Genomic DNA, 21917 nt, shown 5'->3' with positions numbered 1-21917 from the left:
GGCAGTAGAGTCCAACTTTGAGCTTCTCCTTGGAAATGTTAGACCGCACATTTAATGTACTAACTTTTCCAGCTGCTGACCAGGGTCTGGCTTCTAACTCACCTACCTCTGGGAGATGATGGGACAGGTGATCACTAGGACCCTAGGAGTTTGAACAGGTGTGTGGGCACTTTCACTTCCCATGACTCTGGGCTGGAATTTAGTGTTAGTTTAGTTAATTTGGGAGTATCTTAGTAGGAAATACAAATAAGAAAAAGTATGGAGGAAAAATAAATATGGAAGTAATGAAGAGACTGTGTATGAGTAATAGGAGTGGACAATTCACACTTCATATTGGGTGGAATCTAGTTTCGGAAAGTTTGTTTAAGGCATATTGTACAGGGCCTCAAAATGGAGCAGTTTTTGTTTTCTTCATTATTTGTGGACCAACCCATTTGCACAGTGGACAGTTTGCCACTTGCTTTGATGTATAGACTTTTGCATGGAACACAACACACATTTTTGAAATATCATTAGAAGCGTCACAAAATGTATCAAATGCAACAAATAAAAGTTTAATAAATTCTGCAAAGTAGAAAAGAGGTGACATATGAATGAAAAAAAATTTATCTAAATTTGAAAATTCTTTTTCTATTCCTTATAAAGATATTATTTGGGATTATAATTAAGATTTAATTATTTTAAAATTTGGTAATTTCTGCTTTTATTGTTATTAACTCCTACTTTCTAATTTATGAAAATAATTTTGCTGTTTTATAATATCTTGAGTACATTTATTTAGTTTTTTTTTAGTTTTCTAAATTTTGTTTCCTTCCTTGTTTTAAAATAAATTTATTCATGGTGTCAGTTTTCCTCTGGATACCTTAAATTTGAGAGGCAGTACTTTTATATTTAATTTTTTTTAAATAGGTACCAATTTTAATTTGTATTTTTCTTTTTTGGCCAAAGAGTCTTAGAAGTGTGTTTTAAAATTTTAAAAATTGTTCTTTGTTTATTTTTGTCATCTTTTAAATTAATATCTAGTTTCACTGAATTTTGGAAAATGTACGTTTTGTTTTTGAAATATTTTTTGAATTTTTTTGAAACTTGTAGAGATTATTTTTGTGACTTACGTAATCATGGTTTTTTGAAAGTTGCGTATATATTCATATGTATATATATTTGAAAAAATGTATATTCTTTCTTCAGTAGGCAGTTCTAAAAATACTATTATCTTGAACTTCTTAATTTTAATAAATAAGTCATCTGCATCCTTACTGTTTTTTTCTATCTCACTTGTTTGAAAAAGGGTAGTCAAAGTTTTCTATATTACAGCAGAATTACATTTTCTCCTTGTAATTCCAGTGGTATTTTGTTCCATACATTTAGAACTTTTATTATTAGGTTCAGAAATGTTCCTGACTGTCATGACTTCCTGATGAAATGTACCTTTTATCATAAAATTTTCCTATTAATCCTGTTTAATGGCGTCTTCTATTTCATCTGGTATTAATATCGATACCCTGACTTTCTATTAGCATGCTCCTCGTGCATCTTTAGCATCAATTTTATTCATTTATGATTGAATAAATCAACTTTATAAGGAATGAATGAATTTATTTGTGTAAAATAATCATACAATTACATAAATATGTAAAGGGACATTACATTAATGTCCCTTTTTACCCCACCTCAATTCCATTCCTATTGCTAGAGATCACTGCGATTATGGATTTGGTGTACACTTTCCAACCCTTTTTAAGGCAGAGATGCATTTTTTCCTCTTACTTATTTTTATTTTTTTCTATTCTGAAACTGCTATTGAATTGGATGTTGACCAATCCTGATGACTCTCCTGGTTTTCACTTTTTTTTCTCATACTTTACATATTCTTGCCATTTTCCATTCTGGGAGAGTTCTTTGGCTTTGTTTCCTTGTCACTGATTTTGTTGTTAGGTGTGTTCATTCTGCTCTTTAGATCTTTAATTGTGTAGTTTTTGTTTTTGCAATACAGTTTTCAATTTCCAAGAGCACCATGGTTTTATTGTGACTATTTTTGTAATAGCTAGGGCATACATTTAAATCCCTTTGAGGGTGTTAATTATACGGATTATGTTTCCTTAAGAGTTTAGTTCTTCTGTTTGTTAAACTTGAAGCCTCCCTTTAATTCTGTTGATGTCATCTCAAATATTTGGTGATTGACCACTTGAATAAAAATCACTTTGGGTGCTAGTAAAAGTGAAGATTACTGTTTAGTTAGCTCTACTCTAATGATGGGGTCATGAATCTTTTTTGTAGAAACATAATTATCAGGTGATTCTTATGCACACTAAATGTTGAGAACCATTCATCTACATTGTAAAGTATTAGTAGCTGCAGTGTATTTTGCAGTATTCATGTAATTTTTATTGTAGGTCCTTATTGTAGAGTGCTAGGCCAAGCTGTTAATACTGGATGAAGGGGTATAAGGAGATGTAGGTTCTCCTTTAGACCAAGAAGGTAGTTTGTCTTCCTGGAGCAGTAACTTCTTGTACTTTGTGGTGGACACTGATTGCCTAGCTTCTTTAGGAGCCACTCCATGTTCTAAAGTTACAACTCCTATGGGACTTCTTAGTCCAGGGTGTCTGTGGACTTGGATGGGAAAATACTAGATCTTTATTTCAAAATTCTATCTGAAAGTTAGCATGTTTTTAAATTTTCATATAGGTGACAGACCACAGTAGTGCTGGCAAGATTTTCCATATCACATTACTGGTATGCAAAGTACTATTTATGCTTGTCACTACTTCTAAGTTATTAGACCCACTGCTAGATCTTATTTCATGTGTTAATATGACAAATTAAAAATATTGTTATCATTGTTAATGTAATTGGTTTCCTTTTAAATCTCTGTCTTTCATTTTATACATTACAATCATTGTTTTGAGGAGAGATTTTTAGTTTTCACCAGACTGCCAGTAGAATTCAGGACAAATACAAGTTAAGAACCCCACACTCGACTTATGACTCCAGTCTGGGCCAATTACTGAATCAATTTTTTCTGACACCAGGATATTGGCTTAAATGTTCTGCTCTTTAATTTCTTAGCAGACAATATGTTCAGTTCCAAAATCTTCTGATTCTAGAGTTTTGTTGGAAAGTCTTAGTTTTTTCCTTTTTCTGAAGTTTTTTTTTTCCGCTAAGTGGAATTTCTCTTCTTGAATTTTACTGTTAGCATGTTCTGTCTTCATTCCTCTCTTCTTCTGTCCTTCCTTCCCCTTTGCCTCCCACACATTTTGACTCCCAATCCCCTCTTCTCTTAATTTATTCTTTTCATTTTTATTGAGAAGTTAATATATGTGCACATTTACAAATTTAAATGATCCAATGATCTCTTGTAAGTTTTGGGGAAATAAAATTAAAAACAGCATTTCCTGCCAACCCAGAAAATCTCTTCACAAAGGTAGAAGAGAAAGAAAAGTTTTATTATTGAGTAAACATTAAACCAGAATGTGATGTGAATCACAGGCAATCTGCTGAAGAGATTGCAGGTACAGAAAAAATCTCACCATTTTATATAGCTAAGCAGATAAACTCTATTACAAACATGTGCTCAAGATAAGCAATAACTAATTCTCAAATAAGAGGACTTGACAGTACTATTTGCATAAAGTCATCTTAAATTAAGTTGGTAATTGGAATGGCAATCTGTGTTAGCTAATTGCCTTTATTCATAGGAAAATTAAACTTCTTATATCTTTGTGACAGGAGTAGGTTTGTAACTTGATTCCAGGTACCCACAGAAGTTAGGCTCCAACCCTCCCACAGAAACTTGGAGATAAGAGTACTATCATCTTTGATGATTATATTTCAAACAGATGTTTCCCAGGTCCTTGAGAAAGACACTCCTGGGTTGAAAAGCTGGCAAAATGCTCATCTGGCTTTTAAAAAGATTTAAATACATTTCAAAGGGACAGAGAAAAAAATTACAACAAGTTTTCTAAAGTAAATGATGAAAGAAAATGGTAGAGGCAGTCTCTTTCCCTTTTTGCCCCAGAGAAATTAGTTTTTCTTTTTTTAGATTTGTAGTCATTTTTACTTTTTCCGCAGGAAAAAGCACTTTAAACTTATTCTTTGTGTATTATTCCAGAGGTGGTCTCTGTATATATATAAGCATGTATGTAACTGAGGGATAAATTTGTAGCACAGTACCTGTCCTCTAAATGTTTGTTGAATCAGAAACATTCCAGGCTCTGTTCTCCAGTCTCTTATAATCTAGAAAGAAGTGATCAGGGAAGGCTTTCGGGAAAGGGAACAGAGCTGGCTGGGTCTTGAAGTATGAGGAGAAGTGTGATATGATATTTAATGACTTTTCAGTTATCTAAAAGAAGTTGCATAAACTTCAATGCCTGAACAAAACTAAAGATTTCCAATTTGGGTAGGTATATGGGGATTCTCTAATAAGATGATTTACCGGCAAGAGAGTTTTTGTCTTTTTACAAGGACGGGCAGAAAAACTCCAACTTGACCACACCCTTAAGGAAGAATAGCAGAACAGAATTGAAGTTAGTTGTACTTGGGACTATCATGTCAGATTGATTAATCAATCGACCTACTTTGTTCAGTTCAAGAGCTTAAAAACCTAGGTTTCTTACTATGTTAGCTGCAATTAAGACGTTTCCCAGTACTTATCTGGAGAAAAAAAGTACTTTCAGGTCTAAGAGATTTGCCTTACAATTTCCTTTTAATAAAAGCTTGTTTCTTTCTTAGGAAAATCATATTCCTAAATTCATATTTTCCTTTTTTAAAGAGAGGGCTAATATTGTTCCTTTTTTGCATTAATGAGATTGGAATTCCCAGCCAACGCTGCTAATCACTGTACTGTACTGTTTACAGCAGGAGAATGGTAGACGATCTGCCTTGAACACCACATTTGGAGGAACCATATCGTATGTCAAGCTAAGAAATTTTGACTTTATCAAGTGAGAAATGTTTGATTAGGGAAGGGAGAAAATCAAATAGATGTTGTGAGAAGATTAATTAGTCATGATGTGCAAATTATTTTGCAGGGTTAGATGGGTAGAGGCAAGAAGAGTCAAGAGATTTTTGTAATATTCCTAGTAAGAGGTAATAATAACTAAAGCTAGGGCAGTTGAAATGGGAAGGGAAGAGAGTGGCAGGTGCCGCAGCTCTGGAGTGGCAGAGGTGACCAACACGTTAGCCATCAGACCGTTCCTCTTGTAATAGTCCCTGGTTCACAGGGAGCTTCAGAGCAGCCTCTTTCGGTGACATAACCTGTTTTGAGCCTCTGCCCGCTCCTCACCTGGATCCCCACTTTGGGACCTGCACCATTCAGACCCCTCCCCCCCTTCCCCCCACTGCACCTGCAGGTCTCCCTAGCTCCACCCCTTGTACCTGTGGTTTCCAGTGTTTGGAAGGTTATATTTACTTCGTAAAGTTGTCAATGATGTCACTTAATTTCTGCCACATGCAACAAACTGTCTAGCATGGTCTGTTGGATGAAGCACTGTGTAAAATGGAATGGTGCTTATTTGAGAAATGTCCTGAGAATAAGCTGAAATCATGAAAAGTAAAGTAGTCTATGAGTTGCCGATAGCTTTTATTAGTGGCAAGTGTTCACTGCCAAGGTTGAGATTAGGGTTGCCTACCTCTAGCCGTGGAGCTATCATTTACAAGCTTTTTTTTTTTCCACATTTTAGTATTTACAGATTTAAAAGGCAAGAGAGCTGGCAGGCAATTACATTTTGAAACCTCATTGAACTTCATGCTATAAGTAAAATTTCAAAGCTTGTTTTCTGAGAATAGTTAGTAAAATAAACAACAGTAGTATTTTTTAAATTCTAAATTAGTTTTTGTTGAAGATACTATTGATTGTGAAGTAAATATTGCCAAGGTAATAGTTTTTATAATCAGTATACACTCCATGGTTAAAAGAATGGCAAAAATATCTCACGTTTTCTTCTACAAATCTGGGGCAGTCTTCATGGGTATACAACTTGTGACTAGAGCCCCATGATAAGAAGGGTTTCATGTTTGGTTCCATTATCTGAATTAGCTGTTTTAAAATTCTGAATACATTTTGAACAAGGAGCCTTGCGTTTCCATTTTGCACTGAGACCTCACATTATGTAAGTGCTCCTGCCTAAATCTTTGGGCTACTTTCAGATTGTTTTACACTCTGCTTAGTTCCCATTACCTGATCCCAGATCACGTTTAACATGTGAAATCTAAGATAGAATTGCAATTAATGTGAAACCTGTTAGGTTGGTGACTGACATCTAAGCAGTGTGGACTAAGCGCAAGTTTTATGTTCACAAAATCCCAGCTCTGTTAGCCACAAATGACCACTTGAAGTTAAATGAATAATACAGCAGGCAGGATCCAAAAGAACAAAGACCAAAAGCCCCAGAGCAAAGGGAAAAATGAAAAGCAATGAATAGACATGTGGTGCCTGCCAACACTCTCTCTGACTCTTCTCCAAGCCTGCTATAAGCCAATCAAATAGCATATGTCATGTCCTGCAGATGGAAAAGCAGCCAGAGCAAATCTATACAGCACAGACGCATGGATCTGTCATGCAGCTGCCTGCGGTTATATTTGTTAAGCTGCCTGTCAGTAGCCATGAGTTTTGAAGAAGGCTAGTTGCTTCATGGGCAGTAGATTAATCTCATTTGTTTCACATGGAAACCATGCTGTTTCTAATAGGCAAAGCAGCTTCTTCAATGCCTAGAATGAGTCTGACCATATTTGTCTTCTCACATTACTGTTGTAGTCATGTGACTATTAGGCTAGTATATGAGGTCAGCCTTCCAGAGACAGAGGAAGGCCAGAGGCGCAGGTGGAATTCTGGTGTTGGATGAGGCAGTATAAATAGATAAAGCCGTTGGATGAGTGACCCAGAGACTGAGAGAGCATCAGTTGCGGTCAATTGACTTCCTGATGGAAAAATAGATGAGACACATTGTACTGAGACATTATACTGAAGACAGTGAGAATAGACTGTTTTATTTGACATTTTCTAATATTAAAGAATTTCTAAGTCTGTATATTCCTAATTTAAACATAGGGCTTCAAATATTTGTAATTAGGTGTAATGTGGATGATGTTTGTATTAGAGCTGTCATTGAAAAGGTAAATGAAAAGGGTATACATGACCCTCTTTTGGACTTGGAGAGATTAATAAGGAAAGGCGATAGACTGAGCACTATTATCTACCTGGTATGTGACCTTTGGGCGTCTTTGGGTTCATGAAACAGCAGGAGTGGCTAGATCTGGGGAAGGCATGAGAGTGCTGACAGGCTGCAGGCCTCCATTCACTGATCCTCACTTGATGGATTTAGAGATGGAGGTCGCCTTACCGCTAGCAAACAGGCAACAATTTACCAGAGAGCCTCCTCAGAACCACCTATGTAGGGAATGACTTTCAGAGCTGATGCAGGTGCTCTATCAACTAAAGATCCTGCCTCGGAAGGAATTTTGTGCTTCCTTGGGGGAGCATCAAATTGCCTAGCCTTACTTTGAAAGTCCCGTTAAATTGGGATGTAGGATGCTCTACTCTTCCTCAACAGAAAGAGTTCCAATTTCCTTTCCTTTCCTTCCTTCCTTCCTTCCTTCCTTCCTTCCTTCCTTCCTTCCTTCCTTCCTTCCTTCCTTTCTTTGTTTTTACTTTTTTAATTTTGACAGACATTTGGGTAATTTCCAGTTTTAGTATATTATAAAAAGTATTTCTATGAACATTCTCTTACGTGTCTTTTGATGCACATGTGTACATATTTATTTCTGTTGGTTATATACTTAGTGAAATTGCTAGGTCATAGCATATGTGTGTATTACACTTTAGTAGATGCTGCCAGTTTTACAAAGTGATTGTACCAAGTTTTACTCCCACCAGCAGTGTATGAGATGTCTAGTTGCTCCACATCTCAACATTTGATACTGTCAGTTTTTAAATTTCAGCCTTTACGTTTGTGTGTGGTGATATATCACTGTGGTTATTTTTGTTTTTCTTTATTACTTTCAGGTGTACAAAGCAATGTAATATTTAGATGTTTACATCCCTCACAAAGTGATAATCCCCCCAATTTGTCACCCCCCTGACATCGTATATAGCTGTTACTATACCACTGACTATATTCCCTATGCTGTATTTCACATCCCGTGACTATATATATATATATATATATATATATATATATATACTTGACATTCAATATTATTCTACTTCAGCTTCAGGTGTACAGCACAGTGGTCAGGCATCTACGCAGTCCATGAATAAGCTCCCTCATAAGTCCAGGGCCCATCTGGAACCCTACATAATCTTTACAACATTATTGATTATATTCCCTATACTATATTTCATATCCCCATGACTATATTGTGACTACTAATTTGTACTTTCTAATCCCTTCACCTTCTCTCCCATTCTCACCCCCCTGCCATCTAGCAACCATCAGTTCTTTTTCCTATATCTCTGAGTCTATTTCTGTTTTGTTTGCTATTCTGTTCTTTAGATTCCACATACAAGTGATATCATATGGTATTTGTCTTTCTCAGTCTGACTTATTTCACTTAGCGTTGTATTCTCTAGGTCCATCCATCCATGTTGTTGCAAATGGTAAGATTTCATTCTTTTTATGGCCAAGTACATTGTATAAATATACCACAGCTTCTTTATCCAATAATCTATCAATGGGCATTTTGGTTGTTTCTATATCTTGGCTATTGTGAATAGCGCTGCAATAAACATAGGGGTACATATATTTTTTTCAAATTAGTGTTTTGGATTTCTTTGGATACATGGGAGTGGAATTTCTGGGTCATAAGTTAGTTCCATTTTCAATTTTTTGAGGAACCTCCATACTATTTTCCATAGTGGCTGTACAGATCTGCAATCCCACCAACAGTGCACGAAGGTTCCCTTTTCTCTGCTTCCTCTCTAACACTTGTTTGTTGATTTATTGATGTTAGACGTTCTGACAGGAGTGAGGTGGTATCTCATTGTGGTTTTTATTTGCATTCCTGGTTCATGTAATTCCTGAGGATATTTTGAAATGTCCACATGCTTTTTTTTTCTACCAGATCTTCAAATACGGAAATAGCAAGCACAGCCAAAATTAACTTAAATTGAAAACCCTTTAAATTTAATAATTTCTCATCCCGACTACAGAGGAACAATCTTGTTTATTCTTACTTAAATTAGGTTTCATTGGCACCTAATTTTTTTCTCCCATTAGCTATGGAGATATTTCTCTCCATATTTGGGAGATATTTCTCTCCCATTAGCTATGCTGATATGCATCCCTGCTAGTTTCTCTCTAGAAGAGGCACTTCCTTCTAGCACTGATTTTGGCCTTCATATCCAATTATTTTTTCCTTTGCAGGCAAGAAACAGGGACAAAGAGTTCTTACCATAATTTTGCTTGGCAGTCATAAAGGTAAACTAGTGTTTTATGGCATCCTGATTAGAAAAGTCTGAAATGGAGTACAGTGATGGAATTTTCCTTCTTGGCATTATGAATTGATAAATATAAAGTATATAATTTATGTTCTTTAATAGCATATCACACTGCATAAAATCAACATTTAACTGAAAAACCCTCTGGTTATATAGATGCATTCTTTTAACATTAATTTTATTTTTAATGTTGTTCTGCATCCCGTTTACCAAAGCTATGAGAATATTCTGTCAGAAAGGGATGTGTTAAACACCTGCAGGTTATAAAAATATAAAAACCCAGTAGCTTTTTAAAATCTTTTATAGTGATGAAAGCTGGGTTTTTTTTGGCTGAATTGTCAAGTACTTTTATAATCATTCCCTTATCACCTACGAGTTCTGCTGAATCATTAAACACCGCATCACATTGGTTTCTTAGTGCACATTTCAATGTGCATGACACAGAGCTTTTAACAAACTGCTGCTTCACCTTCTCTTTCTTTCTTCTCACTTCCTCTGCTTTTCTGTTTCCTCCTTCCTCCCTCTCCTTTCCTCTCAGTCCCCTCCTTAACCTCCCTTTCCTTATTTTCCTTTCCCCTTTACCTTCTTTGCATCTCCTCCTCCCTTTCTCCTTCTCTCCTTCTTGTGTTTTACATTTCTTATTCCTTAATAGAATGAAAAATCAAAATCAGATTGATTACGCACCAAGGGAAAAAGGAAGACTCTTTGGTAAAATTTCCAAACGATCAAAGACTAGTGGAAGGAATGATTTTGGTGTAACATTTTTCTAACCAACTTTTGAGTATACCGTGTTTCCCCTAAAATAAGACCTAACCGGAAAATAAGCCCTAGCATGATTTTTCAGGAGGAACATATGCCCTAGTGCGACTTTTGGAGTAAAAATTAATATAAGACCTGGTCTTATTTTCAGGGAAACACGGTATTATTATGTAACTAGTAAAGCAAAGATATCTGAACAGTGGTAAATGCATCATCAGTTGATTATTTTCTACAGGTATTTTTAATTTGGAAAGGACTTGAAGCCAGAAACTGATTTTTCCAAATACACATCTACATCCTATTATGAACAGCACCAGCAATATCCTTCTGGAATGAAAAAAAGAGAAGGATGTAAAATGGAATATAATGGTTTAAATTATGGAGTAGGTTAATATTGTCTTTGATGGTCCTTCCCATCTCCCCTTTCATACTTCTTTTATCTCAGGGTATCTAGTCCCTTTCCTCCCGCTGATACCCAGTATCTTTAACCTTGCCTCCAAAGTCTTGCTGCTTGCCCTTCCATACAGTGATACATATTTTCTGGAGCTGCCTCTTTCTCTTTTACTTTAACTAACTTATTTCCAACTAGCCATCAGGGAAAGGACCTGACAAAGTAAAGCCTTAATGACTGACAACAGTATATAAAATTCTATCCACCTCCAGTACTCTCTCCAAAGATACTCACCAGATTAGGGAATAGTGCTTTTAATCTCAGTCAACCACTTTTGGTGTAGATATAAATATAGACACCCAGGGTGGTTTTATGTTGTGGGGGGAGTTGTTCTAAGCAACAAATGACAATACAGAAGTACTGATTTCTTCCCCCTGCAGTATATATATATATATTGTAATTGAAGTTTATTGGGGTGATCATTGTATCACTATCTTTTATCTAGTGAAACCCAGCTAAGAGGCTATCATAACAGAAGAATCTTATATCATGGAAAATAAAATGAAAAGCAATTTCTAGAGCTGTGATGTCCAATATAGTAGCCAATTGTCACATGTAGCTATTTGAATTTAAGATGAAATAAATCACAATTAAGGAAAACTGAAAATTCAGTTCCTTAGTTGCATTAGCCACACTTTAAGAATTTAATAGTTACATGTAGTACGTGGCTACTGTATTGGCCATTGTAGATACAGAAAATTTTCATCACAGAAAGTTCTGTTGGACAGCACTCTAGAGTATACATGTGAGTCAATATAGTTTCATCCCAACTTTTTTATCAAGACTATGATCACTATGAAGAATTTAAAATGATTATTTTGTGTCACTTGTGGGTGAATACATTATAAATATAGATTTTCAATCACAATGACTAGAGAAAAATTTTTTTTATTTAGCCCCAGTTAACTAGAAAATTACTTAAAAACATTTGAATTGATTTATATTTAACTATGTATTCAACTCCAGGAAAAGAGCAGATTCTTAACTCTTTCCATGTCAAGAATATCTTTGTTGGTTATAACTTCAGAATATTCAGAATGTCATCTCTACAGTCTTTGAAGAGCAGTGCTCTAGGGAACATGAGGAAGGAGCTGGGGACCACATTAAGAGTATCTGAAGGATGCTGTTATTAAGAAATTGTCAGCACCTAGCAGTCATGTTTTCACTTATCATTTTTCAAGGGCAGACATGACTGTGAGAGTTTTACAGTTATTAGGTATGGCTGTACCACATTTTTTTCTGTGCTCTATTATGTACAGTTCTCCTATGAACCCAGGGCTTTCACTTAACCTGCTATTTCTCCCAACAAACATAATTATAGACAGAAGTGAAGGCACACTCAAATAGAAACAGAGCACAAATAGGATTATTTTTTCCAATTGTCCCATTTGTACCTCTTCTTCTCTTTGTCAATGAGTTGTTTTCTAGGAGAACTCCAGAGGTGTAGCACTGGGATAAACCTTGAAATGGTGGGAATTGTTCAAACATTTGTTTAAATTTTGCATATTTGTATTCAATTAGGTTTGCAATCAGTAAAACACATGGACCTAGAAGGTAGGACACACATTACAATAATGAGAGAATTAAGAAGAATTAACTCTACTTAAAAATATTGGAGCAGATGCTATATTTTTATTGATGACATTATTGTGTATAAAAATTATTGTTTCTAAGTTCATTTTAGCAAGAATAAATTAATCATCATGCTTATATATTTTCAGATTTTTTATACATGGTTTAAAAACAAATCATGAGCAGAGATAAAGCAAACATGTAAACATATTTTCAAATAGATAATCAATAACAAACACTTAACTTGCTCCTTCATTAAAATATACTGCCTCAGTTAGTGATATTCTGGTAAGAATATATATATATATATATATATATATATATATATATATATATATGTATATATGTATATATGTATATATGTATATATATGTATATATGTATATATACATATATACATTATACATATATACATATATATGTATAGTATATATGTATATACTTATATATATACTAAGATTCATTGAGTATTATATTTAATATTATGACAAAATCAAGAGCTTCTTGGAGTATTTATGTTACAATTCTTTTAAACAGAGTTTCTGAAAATAGAAGAATCCTTGAAAGTTTATTTCATTTTTTTTAAATTAAAGTTTATTGAGGTGACAATTGTTAGTAAAGTTGCATAGATTTCAAGTGTACAATTCTGTATTATGTCATCTATAAATCACATTGTGTGTTCACCACCCAGAGTCAGTTCTCCTTCCATCACCATATATTTGATCCCCTTTACCCTCATCTCCCAGTTTATTTCATTTTTGATGTAACCAGATAAAAATGGAAGCAAACAATTAGTGATGTGGTGTTATGATCAAATTGCTGAACTCTGACAGAAGAGGTTACTATCTCAGATGAAATAATTTAGATGATTAAAATTTTTATTGGTGTTCTGGTGAGACAACTATTACAGTACTTACTGGGCTATTTAAGTGGTCTATATCCATTATGCAGAGAAAAAAAATTAAGTGAATCTGTATGTCTAATTTATTTTATAAGCATATTGAATGTGTTTCTAAAAATATTTTCTATTTTGCTGATATATTAATTAATGTATGGCAGAATGTGAGTTATGTACATTTTGACAATGCAGCTGAATATGTAGTGAACTGTGTATGTGTAAATTACACTAATTTACCAAAGTAGTATATCATGTGTTGATCATCTTGCTAATTTATAATTATTGCTCACATTTTGCCCTCTTTTACGTTTTTTATACCTAAAGCTTCCATTCCTTAGATTAGGTGGAAATGCATTAAAATAAGGGAAATACTAGACAAAGGAGAGTCTGTGAGTTCTCTCAGTGGCGTTTTCTGTTGGTAATCATAAGGAAAAATTTTGTTCCATTTTTATCCCTCGCTCTAAAGATTGATATTGTAGTTGTTTGAGAAACTCATCTGTGCTATGTGGCTATTATTTTTGCTGCTTCCAGCTTGAGGCATAGCGTGTGTTTTTGTAACGAATGTTAGTACTTGATTATAATCATAGCTACATCTCTTTGGATAGGCAATTTCACTTTAGAGAAGAGGTGTGAGATTTTTAGTGTTTTGGATGTAAATCTGATCAATCTCATCATACAATATGGAGTGTGTGAATGATAAATAGGATTTACTACATCATGTTTATTAAAATACAGAAATCTTTTCCCAACCAAATTGATTTTATGCTTTAGCTTGTTTAAAATTTTTTTTATAACTTCCTACATGTCCTGGCCATGCACGGCCAAAGCTTTGCTCAGAATCTGGAATATATTGGATGATTAATAAATATTTGTATGATGGATGCCTATCTGATACACATCTGTGTGGTGTATAGAGTATTCTGTTTTAGGAAGTGTAGCTTCCTTCACAGAGCTCTGTGGCTTTGTTCATCAGGAATAGATGGTAGTACATATAAAGGTAAAAGTAGTATTAGCAAGGAAACTATGAGGTAAGGCCTACCCCACCAGATATTAAAATACGTTATAAAACTACATTAACTAAAATCCTACATGATGGGTGTAGGTTTTATTTTCCCCATTCTACAAGGTATGAAATAAAGACTTGCACAGTTTAAACCACTTTCTCTATGTGAGCGAGGCTAGGATTCATATTTAGGTTTTCTGATTCCCAAGCTCCACTACTGAAAAAGAGAGCCCTGTTACTATGAGGGCATAGGCCTTTATTTTTAAAAAGCCATATATTAGCTAAACATATTTGTAATGATGAAATCCAACATAACAAAATTAAAATCCTTCAAACTAATTAATATGAAAACTTAATATCATATTTTATTCTAGTAAATAATGGAAGCATTATTTTCTCTATTATGATCCAAAATAATTAATTGATTCATATCTAGAATCTAAAGGAACAATAAATCTTAGATTAATAATTGTCGTGTTTTTAAAAAAAATTAAGAATAATTTTTAAATTGCTTGTAGTTTCATAAGTAATACACAGTTAGTCTAGAACCAAAAAATATTGAAACTTTGACAATGACCCTAATCTGGGTTCTTTTCAGAGATGACAACTGTTATGGCATTCACAGTTTTCTTTCAGACCTTTCCCTAGTGTCTTATATACTTATACATGTGCAGAGAAAAATCTAAAGTATTTTTGTGTGCTTTTTAAAAAATATATATGATGTCACTGTACATGTCATTCTGCAACTTTTGTTATTTTATTCAATAATACACTATGGCAATATTTCCAATTTATTTGATAAAAATTCACCTCACATCATTCACTTTCAAATACATATAGAGCCATGATCTCAGTCTTCTGAAAAGTTAACATTTATTTCTGTGTTTCTCAAGGTCACAGTATTTTCTTTCACCATAACTCATATTGACTAAAATAACCTTTACTTTATAAGTTCTTTCCTGAAAGATAGGCTTTAGGCTGCAATGAAATAGAATAACGATCAGCCATGATGATTTAAACTACAACTACTCCATTAAAAGATTTAATGCATTTTTAGTCATTCTCTGTATCATTATTTGGGTTAGTTATCACATTCTCATTCCATGGGTCATATACATATTTTATATTTTAAAATATCTATGAGTGTGCCAATGATTTTACAATTTAATCATTCTTTTGCAGGGTCTGACTTTGCTATACTTCTATAAATAAATACAATATATATTCTCCTTCTGGTTGCACAGACCGCTTCCCTGCGTTTCAGGCAGTTTTCTGTGTCCTATTTAAGTTCAGATTGGGTGCTTTAACTACATTAATTTTGGGGTTAAATCCATCTTTTTCCTTTAGCTTGTTTACAGCTTTCACAGCATTCTGCTTCCTGCTCTAAGTGCCACATAAGCGTAATTCTAACTCTGATGCCTATTTAAGTTGACCAGATGAGATCTGGATAAGATGACCTCCAAACTTTCAATTCTATGTTTTGTGGAAATTTAAAACCCTCCCTGAGGATCCTATGAATTCTCTAGAGCTTACCTTTCTTACCTCTCTGGTAGCTCTTCGTTGTTGTTGTTGTTGATGTTTTAAACTTTTATTTATTTAAGTGTGTTTTTCCAGGACCCATCAGCTCCAAGTCAAATAGTTGTTTCAATCTAGTTGTGGAGGGGGCAGCTCACAGTGGCCCATTTGGGGATTGAACCAGAAACCTTGTTGTTAAGAGCACCGTGCTCTAACCCCCCGAGCTAACCGGCCGCCCCACCTCTGTCTTTAACTACCCTGATTCTTCATCCAATTGCCCAGTTATGCATGGTCAACTTATACTTAACTTTCGATTTTTTAAATTTATAAATGTATCCACATTGCAGTTACATATTTATATAATTATTTGGTTAATAATTGTCTGTTCTTCTAGGCTGTGAGCCCTGTGAGGAGGGAAGGTATGTTTTCCATTCCATTACCAATTCCTAGCATGACACCTAGCACACAGTAGGCTCTGAAGAGGGACTCAAAATGTAAGGAACAAGCAATTGAAGAGGACTTGGAGCTTGAGATCAGAGCGCAAAGAGAGAAGTTAGTGTTGAAAAGGACGAAGTTAGAGGTTGGAGGGAGAGGGAGAGGGAAAGGGAAAGATCATCCTTGAAGACAGATGGGAAGAAAAAAATGGATGGAAAGCATACTGAGAGATAGAAATGAGTAGAGAGGTTTACCAGATGGTCTCATTTCAGTTTCCCCAGAGTAGTAGAAAGTGTGTGGATTGGAGGTTATATAAAATTGGATTAGTATCGTAAATCTTCTCTTTTAAGAGTGTTGTTAGACAAGTTACATAATTTTGTTCACCTTCAGTTTTCACAGTTATAAATTAATGATTATAATACCTCCAAAGTGGTTGATAATGATTAAATAAGACAATGAACACAATATTACATAATAGTTTTAACATGGAACTGAAAACAGATATATTTGGACAGAATCTTGCTTCTGCTACTTACTAGCTGAGTGATCTTATGCAAGTTATTTAAAGTCTTCAATTCTGAGCAGTAGTATGAAGAAAAATAAGGAATCAAATTCGTTAACCAAAGAATTTACAAGATATGCTGAAAGAGATGAAAATACAGAGGATGGTAACAACATATAAGTAGATAAATTTGTTCATAGCTTGAGCCAGGATTCAAACTCAAGCTTACTGCTCTCAGGGGTTATACCCTCGTTTCTTAATCCTTAAGCTATTCTGTCTCCTAAAATATAGCAATCAAATAGATGACATTGAAGTTAGGACTCTTACTTTTTTCAAAAAGTATTTTTCCGTCAGCAGTCAAAGTTTTAGGGAGGTAAGTGTGTATTGGGCAGAATCTAAAAAAAAGGAAAACATTTTTCTATGTTCAATAGAGTAGAATCCTGAAAATACAACATTTTGCTGTTTGTCTTTCATGGAATTAATGCCATGAAAACACACTGAAAGAATATTTCTACATATTTCCAATTAGTTCAGAATAATAATTTTTTTTTAAAGATGAGCTTTTTTTTTTTAAAAAATAAACCACTTTATTGAGGCATGATAGACATGTAAAAAGCTGGACATATTTAATGTATACAACTAGATGATTTTGTGGATAAGTGAGACCTATTGTGAAACCATCTATCAAGGCCATAAACATATCCATCACCACCCAAATTTTCCCCCTGACACCCATTATTATTATTATTATTATTATTAATAGTAGTAGTAGTAGTTTGTGGTAAGAACACAGCATAAGATCTACCCTCTTAGAAATATTTAAGTATACATTACAGTATTGTTGGCTAGAGGTACTATGCTGTACAGTAGATCTCCAGAACTTACTCATCTTGCATAACTGAAACTTTGTACCCTTTGACCATCGCCTCCCTATTTCCCTCTCCAACTAGACCCTGAAAATTACTATTCTACACTCTACTTCTATGAGTGTGACATTCCACATACAAGTGAGACAATACAATTATTTGTTTTTCTGTGTCTGGCTTATTTCCTTAGTATCACGGCCTCCAAGTCCATGCATGTGTCAGAAATGGCAAGCTTTTTTTTCTTTTTTTAAGGCTGAACAATATCCCATTGCATGTAGGTACTATATTTTCTTTCTCAATCATCTGCTCATGGACATTTAGCTTATTTCCATATCTTGGTTATTATGAATAATGCTGCAGTGAACATGGAAGTGCAGGTATCTGTTTGACATCATGATTTCAATTCCTGTGAATAAATATGCAGAAGTGAGGTTGCTTGATCATATGGTAATTCTATTTTTAATTTTTTGAGGAAACTCCATACTATTTTCCATAATATACCAATTTGCATTCCCACCAACAGTGCACAAAGATTCCCTTTTCTCCAAATTCTAGCCAAGACTATATATATGCATACATATGTATATACACGCTATGTATCTATATATGTATATACAAATATCAGGTGTGGTAAAAAACTACAGCGGATGTTTAAATTAAAATAATTATTACAGTAAAAGACACATTGCCATTAATCCCCCTCAAAATACTCCCCCTCACTTCCAACATACTTATCCCATCATTCTCACCACTTTCTGAAGCAGTTCTGGAAGTCCTCTTTCGTGAGTGTCTTTAGTTGTGCTGTCGTGGCTGCCTCGATATCTTGAAGATTCAAAATGTTTACCTTTCATGGTCATTTTGACTGGGGAAGAGCCACAAGTTGCATGCTGTCAGATCTGGTGAATAATGTGGATGGGGACACACCGTAATGTTTTTATTGGACTGAAATTGCTGTACCAGAAGCGATGTGTGACATGGAGCCTTTCTGTTGTGATCAAAGCATACAGTGAATGCTGCTGCAGAGCGCCATCCAACAGAAAGGCAGGGATCTTCAATACGGAGAAGCAGTGCATGAACCTTAGTAACTGTGTGACAAGTTTCGGCTTGTCTGATGCAGTCAGTCAGATGTGAGCTACGGTTGAGAGGTGTGTTTTAAAGTGTGCTGTAAATCATCCCCCATCATGACAACACTTCATGTCATACATTGCTTCTGGTATATGGCACTATATAGTGCCTTGGGGGAGGGGTGACATGGGTAAAATGAAAGTGTTCTTATCGTCTTCAATGCTCCTATTCTTTCATTTTTGCTCTACTGGGGTGCTGGAACTTCTCAGCTATACTCCCAGGCTTCCATGAAAGTATTCTCATTCAGGTGACATTGTGAAAATCAGTGTTTCTGTGGGGGTATGAGGTATGAATACTCCTATTTTATCATTTTACTGATGGTCAGAAGAGATAATTCTTTATTTCAGTAGGTCAAACATCCAGTGGTATTTCATAAAACATTCAAGTTATTTTTAAAAACTTACCTTTTTAGTCATTTGATGACAAGGTTAGTGAAAACTTTTAAAGGATGTGAGTAGAAGGACAGTAGTTTTAGGAAGGATCAAGAGGCCTGTGTGTGGGTATCAGATGTCAGAGCAGACAATGGTTTGAGTTTAGATGAGCTTAAAGAATTTCAAAAGTGTTAAATGTCAAGCAAGTAAAAATCCAAAGGCTGCGATAGTTTGAGGAATGACCCGGTAGAGCAGGAAATGGAATAACTTAATCCTGTAATAGAAGCTATTTTCTGACATAAAATCACATCGAGAGCATCTGAAATTACTAGTTTCTTCTTGAAATTCTTGTAAGTAAACAGATTGGAAATTCAGTTAACTTTTTGTGTCATCACAATGTGGAGACATGTTAACTGTTTCTATCACATCTTTTAATTACATTTGAGCAATCTAAGAACAATTCTGTTGCCTTCAATGTCTCTTCTTAATGACAATATCACATTGGAGGGACATTTTAAAAAAGGTTTTAATTGGTTTATTATTATTATGAAACATGGCAGTAGAATGTTTACTGAATTAGTGGGCCAAGGTAGGGTAAAAATGGCGAGTGAAAAAAGGAGTTAGATTTAAATGTAGATGAATCCTTGACTGATGGCAAAACCCATGGTTGAGATTATTATTGCATCAAAAATGTTACGCACTGGATAACAAAAATGTTAAATTTTGCATTTGTAAAATTAATTCCATTTTTTCTTGCTTTTTTCCATCTAAAAGAGAGTTTATATTTTACATTATATAATATGTGAACATTACTCAGTACTAATTTTTTTCTAGTTGTTTTAAAACTATTTCTCTTTCTGTGATAATATTCTCTCCCTAGTTTGGCCCTAGTTACAGCTTTTTAAATTTTATCCTGACTACTTTTGATCCCTAAATATTTATCATAATGTAATATAGTGCAATAATCAATGTAGCTTATATATACACACACATACACAATATATATATACATATACCTCTCTCTAGGTATTATATATAGAATTTAATTATAAATTCTATATTCATCTGGAGATGAATGATTTTCAGTGGGCATGTTTGTATATGTGTGTATAGATTTAACATATACACATATTTTTAAGATTATTATATGGTATCATTTTTGTGTTAAGGGTTATTCAGGTAACTTTTATTCGATACTAACTTTTTCTCTAATTACCACATTATGCCTAAAACTTGGAAAGGCTTCCTCTCTTGATGTATTTTAATAAAGAACCCCTTAGAGCAGGGGTGTCCAAACTTTTTTCAACGGTTTTCACCAAGGACCATATGCGGTAAAATACACAAACAGCCGGGCCACTCACTCGAGGTGAAGTACGTATTGCCTCACCTGGTTTATTTAAGTAAACTAAATATATTTTTGGAATTTGCTGCGGGCCAATTAACAATGGATCACAGGCTGCAGTTGGTCCACGGGCCACAGTTTGGACACCCCTGCCTTAGACCCTCTATTTTTTTCTTCTATAGAAAAAGACTATAGATTATCTTGACTTCTATTGCTTGAAGACTTATATCTAATGGAAACCTTAAAAATACCATGTCAGTTACCAATAGGGGAAATAGGTGGAAGTTATAATAGATCAACAGAAAGATCGAGTTTTACTTTTTCAATAAATAATTACAATTCAGAATTCTTTTTGATATGTTAGTGTTAAAATTAATCGGAGTGTATTATTTATACTCTAGTGAGGCATAATGAAAATAATGTTGAATTAGGTATTATAAGACCTGAGTCCTTGTCTGAACTTTACCATTTATTTGCTCAGTGAATTTGGGCAAGACAGCCTCAGCCTCACTCATCATCAATTGAAATGTGTGGTTTAACAATATCTTTGCTGGCCACCTCTTCATAGTATTGTCAGGATTTCATTATATATGTGAAAATATTATGTAAACAATGCAGTTCTATATAAAGGTGACAATTGTAAATAGCAGTTAATGTGCCAAGCACTGTATTAAGCATTCATATCATTCTTACAATAGTTTTATGGACAGGCAATGTTAATATTCCAACTTTACAGATCAGGAAGGTGAGGCTCAGAGTGTGTAACACACTTGAGTTAGCTCACACAATATTGGTGAGTGGGAAAGGCAAAATTTAAATACAGGTCCATCTGATACTACAACGGATGCTCATAATTGTACAATTTTTGTCGTTCACCTGAATAATAATTGCTACATATGATTATGTGTGAACTGGGTGGGTTACTAAAACTGCAATTCTCTTATTATCACATGTGAATTCTAAATGTGAAAACAAAATAATATTTATTTTTCTTAAAAATAGAATGCTATGGAGTTCTAACCATCCAAATGTGTTTTTCCTTTAGAATTTAATTGTCTTGGATCCACTCACAGTGACTGAGGAGGAAATAAGACCATCCCTAGAGAAACGTCTTGAAGCCATTATCAGTGGGGCTGCTCTGTTGGCTGACTCTTCATGCACGAGGGACTTCCATCGGGAGCGGATTATTGCAGAGTGCAATGCCATTCGCCAGGCTCTCCAGGACCTCCTTTCAGAGTACATGAACAATGTAAGTAACTGGTTTTCTCCCCGTTCCGTACATTGGGTATGTGCTGAGTTTCTTTCTGTGTACAAAATGTGATAAATTATAAATGAGTATATGCTTTTATATGGATTGTTTTTCTGAGTGGGTCTGCTTAGGTTGCTCATAGGGTACAGCCCTGAGATAGGAGTGTCTAGGGATGGAATCCAACCAGAAGGTTACTTACATATGATTGTTTTGTTAAGTATTAGTTGAAGAAGGGAATCAGGATTGGAGAAAGGAAACTGGAGTTGCACATCAATTTAAAGGATAAAAAGAAGATAAAGAAAAGGGCAGGTTGCTCAAGGTGAAGTTATTTATATCCAAGTTAGAATTTTGATAGTATTGGATAAACTCAATGCTGCAGGGATCAGGGACCATTTT

General features: G+C 34.5%; 1 protein-coding gene across 6 annotated transcripts in view; it reads left to right on the top strand.

The window, feature by feature from the left end:
- CTNNA3 (catenin alpha 3) overlaps window positions 1-21917 on the top strand; it is a 1442547-nt gene that overhangs the window by 312147 nt on the left and 1108483 nt on the right. For all 6 annotated transcript variants that reach the window (XM_019731774.2, XM_074339503.1, XM_019731775.2 and 3 more), the window contains one exon: window positions 21318-21521. In XM_019731774.2, the coding sequence (XP_019587333.2) occupies window positions 21318-21521 (204 nt within the window). The remainder of the gene's footprint in view (window positions 1-21317; window positions 21522-21917) is intronic.

The sequence above is a fragment of the Rhinolophus sinicus genome, linkage group LG07 (assembly GCF_036562045.2).
Source record: "Rhinolophus sinicus isolate RSC01 linkage group LG07, ASM3656204v1, whole genome shotgun sequence".
Lineage (NCBI taxonomy): Eukaryota > Metazoa > Chordata > Mammalia > Chiroptera > Rhinolophidae > Rhinolophus > Rhinolophus sinicus.
This window is presented reverse-complemented; position numbering and strand designations above follow the sequence as displayed.